Source organism: Rhamphochromis longiceps, linkage group LG7, assembly GCF_057381845.1.
Source record: "Rhamphochromis longiceps isolate RC_006_pf linkage group LG7, R_longiceps_female_GT1.1, whole genome shotgun sequence".
Lineage (NCBI taxonomy): Eukaryota > Metazoa > Chordata > Actinopteri > Cichliformes > Cichlidae > Rhamphochromis > Rhamphochromis longiceps.
Genome location: NC_140563.1, coordinates 39,497,061 through 39,502,973, shown reverse-complemented (window position 1 = coordinate 39,502,973; position 5,913 = coordinate 39,497,061). Strand labels below are relative to the sequence as shown.

General features: G+C 38.3%; 1 protein-coding gene across 1 annotated transcript; it reads left to right on the top strand.

Annotated features, from left to right (window-relative positions):
• The first annotated feature begins 1,904 nt into the window (after positions 1-1,904).
• On the top strand, positions 1,905-4,359 carry ier3ip1 (immediate early response 3 interacting protein 1). The gene is made up of 3 exons (XM_085413614.1): positions 1,905-2,048; positions 2,371-2,472; positions 3,620-4,359. The coding sequence occupies exons 1-3, from the start codon at positions 1,958-1,960 to the stop codon at positions 3,673-3,675; spliced, it is 249 nt and encodes an 82-aa protein (XP_085269740.1). The 5' UTR covers positions 1,905-1,957; the 3' UTR covers positions 3,676-4,359.
• Positions 4,360-5,913: the final 1,554 nt, after the last annotated feature.

Below are 5,913 nucleotides of genomic sequence, written 5' to 3'. Positions count from 1 at the left end.
CAGAAGAAGACGGCCGTAGTGATCGATGTAGCGGTTCCGAATGACAGCAATATCAGGAAGAAGGAACACGAGAAGCTGGAGAAATACCAAGGGCTCAGAGAAGAGCTCGAGAGGATGTGGAGGGTGAAGGTAACGGTGGTCCCCGTGGTAATCGGAGCACTAGGTGCGGTGACTCCCAAGCTAGGCGAGTGGCTCCAGCAGATCCCGGGAATAACATCGGAGATCTCTGTCCAGAAGAGCGCAGTCCTGGGAACAGCTAAGATACTGCGCAGGACCCTCAAGCTCCCAGGCCTCTGGTAGAGGACCCGAGCTTGAAGGATAAACCGCCCGCAGGGGCGTGCTGGGTGTTTTATATATATATATATATATATATATATATATATATATATATATATATATATATATATATATATATATATATATATATATATATATATAAATTTTGCAGTTTACAACTCTATTAACAGCATTTCAAAACCACCGTTTTTACCTTGTCCTTAATTAATGTCACATCTGATTATATTTAATACTTTATTTATAAAGTCAGAGTTACCTGAAATTATGTCCTGTGTCACATTAACTGCAGACTGTGTACCATATGGAACTGAGCAGCTGTAAGACACAGTGAAGGTTCATTCTCCCACAAGACGTTTTCCTGTCGTAACGTCTTATGATTATCACTAAATAAATATTGCTGCCATCAGCTGCAGAATCTGCCTCGTTGTTTTGGAAATGAAAAACTCTATACACGTGCTTTCTCTCCAGAAAGAGCATCCGAGAGTAAAGGCCTGAAGTTTGTCAGTGTTGTATATTTATATGTAAATTATTTCACCTTATTGTATAAAATGTCATACATGTGAATACTGATCTTCACAGTCATTCTACCTATCTCTGTGTGTGTGTGTGTGCGTTTTGTTTTGTTTTTTTGCTTTTTTTTGTTTATTTATTTGAGTATCAACTCCTGAGACCCCAATTGTGATAATACTATTTATTATAATGTGAAATGAAAAAGAAAGAGACACAGGGGTGGTGGCGATGATGGTGATGTTTGAGCAAAATCAAAAAGAGCAAAAGTGACAACTCACTCATCTTGTTTATAAAATAAATGGAAAAAGTTGTCATTTACTGAGAAAATGTTATCATTAGAAGCTGTTATTGCAGATGTATTTCAGAATGTTCTTGTAGTTTCTCTACTATTTATGTGTAAATTAAAAGTCTATATGAAAAACTGAATGTGGAGGACTAGTTCATGTTTGTGTGGAGGACTAGTTCATGTTTGTGTGGATGGAGTCCCTTTACCCAGAACATGAAGTTCTTTCTGAAACTAAAAGCAGGCTGTTAAGAAGATCCCGGTTATTATATCTAAATGCAAACTTATGTTTTATGGGAAGTGTGGTTCAGAAGATGGAGTGGGCTGTTGACTAGTCAGAAGTAAGTGTTTTTCTATATGTCAAACTGTCCTTCAGCAAAATATTGAATGCTAAGTGCATCCATCAGAGTGTGAGTGTGGGACTGTTAAGTTAAACTTGCTTAGCCATAGAAAAAGGTGCTTGTGTAAATGTATGTGTGAATGAGTGGATCAAGTTTGCAATAAGCAAGCACTTGGGGATCTGCATGCATGCTTGTGTTGCCTCTTAAAGATGCTGTAGAAATTAAAAAAAAGAAAAAAAAAGGTAAGAGTGAAGTCAAACTGATTTATAAGACCAATTCAAAACAACAGCCGAACAGCTAAAATGGCATAAAACAACAGGGCAGGTAAATCAAATGGAAATAGGATGGAAAAACACCAATAAAACAGTATAAGAAAAGAGTAATTGAGTGATGTGGTCACTTAATATTCATTGCGCGTGTGTGTGAATCTGGCTACGTCTGTTGCACGACGTCGGCATGCCTGTTTACGGCAGCAGCATCTCTGGGAGTGGCGGTAGAAGGAGGAGGAGAAGAAGAAGTTGCCAGCATGGCGTTTACTCTTTACTCTCTCATCCAGACCGCTATTCTGTGTACCAATGCAATCGCTGTGTTGCATGAGGAGAGATTTCTCAGCAAGAGTAAGTGTTTTTTATGTCACGTACATCATATGGTGAAATAACTGGTTAAAAGCAGCTAGCTACGCGTATACATTTAGCAGGCTGCCTCTTGGTTAATGGAGAGGCTCTTGTTTGGGATTTATAAGGAAGAATTAAGGGTTGAGCATTACAGAGAAAAAAAATGCAATGTTTTGAATAACATTAAAGCGGGTGGTCTTTTTTTTAAACTGGAAAATAAACACGTATACATGCATCTGCTATCTCATTTACTGGTGTTTCTCATCTTTCTTCCCATCTGTCTCCTGTACTTTCTCTTCTCCTTTATTTCTCCGTGTGTCTGCAGTTGGTTGGGGTGTTGACCAGGGAGTTGGAGGTTTTGGAGATGATCCAGGAATCAAAGCCCAGATTCTCAATCTCATCCGCTCAGTCCGGACTGTCATGAGAGGTCGGTAGGCTGTATTGTTCATAAATCCTTAGCAGATCTTAAAAATAAGTAAATGTACTCTCATATTAACTGTAACTGTGAAGATACAACAGAGTAGAGGTAGTGAAGGCTTGAGGTTAAAAACCTGGGGCAGTGCACAAGAGAGGTGAAGAAGAGAGGAGAGATGGGGTGGAGATAAGTGTTAAGAGTGATTTATGGCAGGAAGAGTGAAGGGGAATGTTTAAAAGACAGCAGTGAGACCTGCTGTTTTATATGGTTTGGAAACAGAGGTGGCACAGTTTAAGCTGAGATTTTCATTGGGAGTGACCAGAGTAGCCAGGATTTATGAGTTTCATGTAGTGAAAGAGGACATTCAGAGGGTTGGTGTGTCAGAGGAGGATGTCACGGATAGGGTGCATGACTTACTTTGGACAGACACAAGACCAAAGTGGAGATTTGGGGTTGTTTTGGTCACAGCCAAAATTGGGTCAATCAGGATGACAATGATCCCAATCCCAGCAGCAAATCTACTACAGAATGGCTGAAAAAGGATAAGAATTCAAATGCTTCAGTGGCCCAGTCGAAGTCCAAAACTCAACTCCAATGAAATGCTGTGGCAGGACCTTAAGAGAACTGTGTGCACATGAATGACCACAAATATCAATGAACTGAAGCAACCCTGAAAAGAAGAGTGGGCCGATCCACAATCACGTTAGAGACTGATGAAAGGTGATTTTACAAGTTAGTGAATCGGATGCAATTAGTTTTTGACACACTGCTTCTGCATTTTGGCTTAGCTTTCATTAAATAACTAATGACACACTGTAATATGTCATATGTAATTATTCATTTGCAGTTGCATTTGCCTATTTTTAAGATCTGCTAAGGATTTTTGTTTAATACACAAAATCTTAAAAATGAAAGAGGGTGGACTTTAAGTTTATCATGACTGTCAACAAACTTATTTTTTTCTGATGTTAACAAAATCAAATAACTTTTTCCTAAATAACCCAGTATTAAGTGAGCTAAATTGCTGGTGTGCTCTTCAATTTTTAATTCACTCTGCAACAGATGTATTTGAGTCAAGAATTAGCAGCTGTAATATTTCTGAGGTTGCTGATGGAATCAGTTTGATTACTTTGTGTTTTGTACTCTTTTGTTTTTACAGTGCCTTTGATAATAGTGAATTCTGCCTGCATCGTCCTGTTGCTGCTGTTTGGTTGATCTTCGCCTACCAAACTTAGGTGGAGGACCACAAACATGCCAATGAAAAGCCACTCGCACAAAATCCTGAACTCTTTGCCATTTAGAGACTTCTGCCACTGTCAGTTATTGGGAGGGCGGAAATGTTTTTCAACTGGCCGGCGCTGAAATAGAAGATCAAGTGCAGATTTTTAAATGCAAAGAAAAGAAGAACTGAAAATTAGCTGGTGCAGACTTCCTGTTGTGTTTCATCACCACTAAAAGGACAAAATTGATGTAATTTTGTCGAGGTCATGACCACACAGGATGATGGTTTCATCTTGATCCCCGATATCATATCATTTGCAAATGTTTTTTTTTAAATCGGTATTTAAATAACCTGTTAGTACAGACAGATTTGTTGACACTTCATACTGTAAAAGGGGCCTGCAAAGTTTTTTTGTTTTTTTTTTTCAAACATTTATGGGGCAACTAACAGCAGGTTCAAAAAGGAACACAATTCACAAATCTCTTCATATATATGTGTTGAATTGATTTGTAATTGGCCCATCTCTGAGAACTGAAAAGGCTAAATGGTATAGATGTAAATTTTAAGCAATGCTGCCAAACGCAGCTCCGACCAATGTATTTTGAACTGTTTACACTTCAGTGCCACAAAAATTGAGATACTGTCTTGAAATAAATGTATCACTCAGTGTTGTGGAATTCCTTATGTTATGTTGCTTTCTGTGTGTGACAGCAGACAAACTTAAACAAATGACATTTCGATAAAACTTCCAGCTGTTTTGTTGATGAATGAAATATTAGATGTGTAGCAAGTAAGGAAAATAAATGTTGCCTGTCCACTCTGTCAGGTTGGTGCCGATTTACATTGGTGACCAATGTGAAACTGAATTTAAAAATACGGTAGTGTATGTTACCTGGTGGCTTTACACATTCACATACAGTACTGTGCAGAAGTCTTGAGACACTTCTTGTTTTGTTTTGGGGTTTTTTTTTTTTGCTGTTTGTTTTTGTTTCTAAAGTGATCTTGAACAATAGTTCTTTGGGAATTCTGAAGGTCTTTAAGTAGCCTGGAGCCTATTGGCTACACTTTATTTGTTTATTTTCAGAAAAATAGTTGTGTTTGTTAAGCCCATCATAAGAAATGTGCCTAACTCAAGCTCTAAATGTTATAAAATAGTACTTGTACCAACAAGGTGATTCCCAAAGAGCAATTAGCCAAAACCTTGGCAAAGAATATTCTGGCACAGCATGCAATGTGTCCTTAAAAGTACTGAGGAAACTGGACAAGGTGGAGGACCTAAGACAGATAAACCGTATCTGAAAGTCATGTCCTTAAGGAACAGGAAAAACATCATCAGAAATTGTCCCAGTGGAAGGGTGGCTGTCAAGAAGCAGTGTTAAGCAAGGAAAACGGTGAGAAAGGACTGAGATATACCAAATTGCACAAGAACTGAACCAAAAAACAGCAGCAATGGGTCTCGTGGAGTGATAGTCCTCAGTATGTTAGGAGGAGGTCAGGAAAGAGGTGAAATGGTGAGTGTTTACAGTCATCTGTAGAACAAATGGAGGTTGGGGGCTTCATTTCAGTCACTGGTTTTGGGGATCTCATCAAAATGGAATTATGAATGCAGAAAATCTTATTTTACGAGTTCCCTTCACACAACTAAATAAACTTAACTCTATTTATTATTTTCTGTGCTCACAGTGGAGATTTGTTAGTTAGTTGTTTACTTAGTTGTGTGAAGGGAACTCACAAAGTTCCCGACTTCCCACCACCACTGTCATGTGTTAAAAAAACATAAATTACTGAACTTCAATAACTTAGTGAAACTTAAAAGAGTGTGTTTAATATATAAAGTCTTACACTCCCTTGCTCCACCACCACTAAAGCAGTTCATTAGGCATAAAGAAAGCTCAGACAGGACCACTCGAGCTACAATCCGAGGAAACTTGTTTATACTCTACAGACGGACAGCATTTGGGCAGAACGTCCTCTCTGTTAAGGGTGGCCATCTGTGGAACAGTCTTCCTCAACCCATTAGAGAATGCTCGACATTCAATTTGTTTAAGGCAAAGGTTAAAAACTGGTTATGGACAAATCAAGTGTGTGATCATGCATGAGTTGTATAGTTTTAATGTTTTATTTGGGAACAGAATGGTGTGTATGTGTGAGTTTGATGATGGAGTTTTTATTATGGATGAATGATGAATTTTTATGAATTATTATGTCTATTTTTTTATGTTTAAGGACAA

Bases quoted from the DNA above. Each gene is read 5' to 3' on its own strand.
- ier3ip1 (XM_085413614.1), top strand. From the start codon at position 1,958: ATGGCGTTTACTCTTTACTCTCTCATCCAGACCGCTATTCTGTGTACC. The intron at 2,049-2,370 runs GTAAGTGTTTTT...GTGTGTCTGCAG, and splicing joins GGAGAGATTTCTCAGCAAGA to TTGGTTGGGGTGTTGACCAG. The intron at 2,473-3,619 runs GTCGGTAGGCTG...TTGTTTTTACAG, and splicing joins AGTCCGGACTGTCATGAGAG to TGCCTTTGATAATAGTGAAT.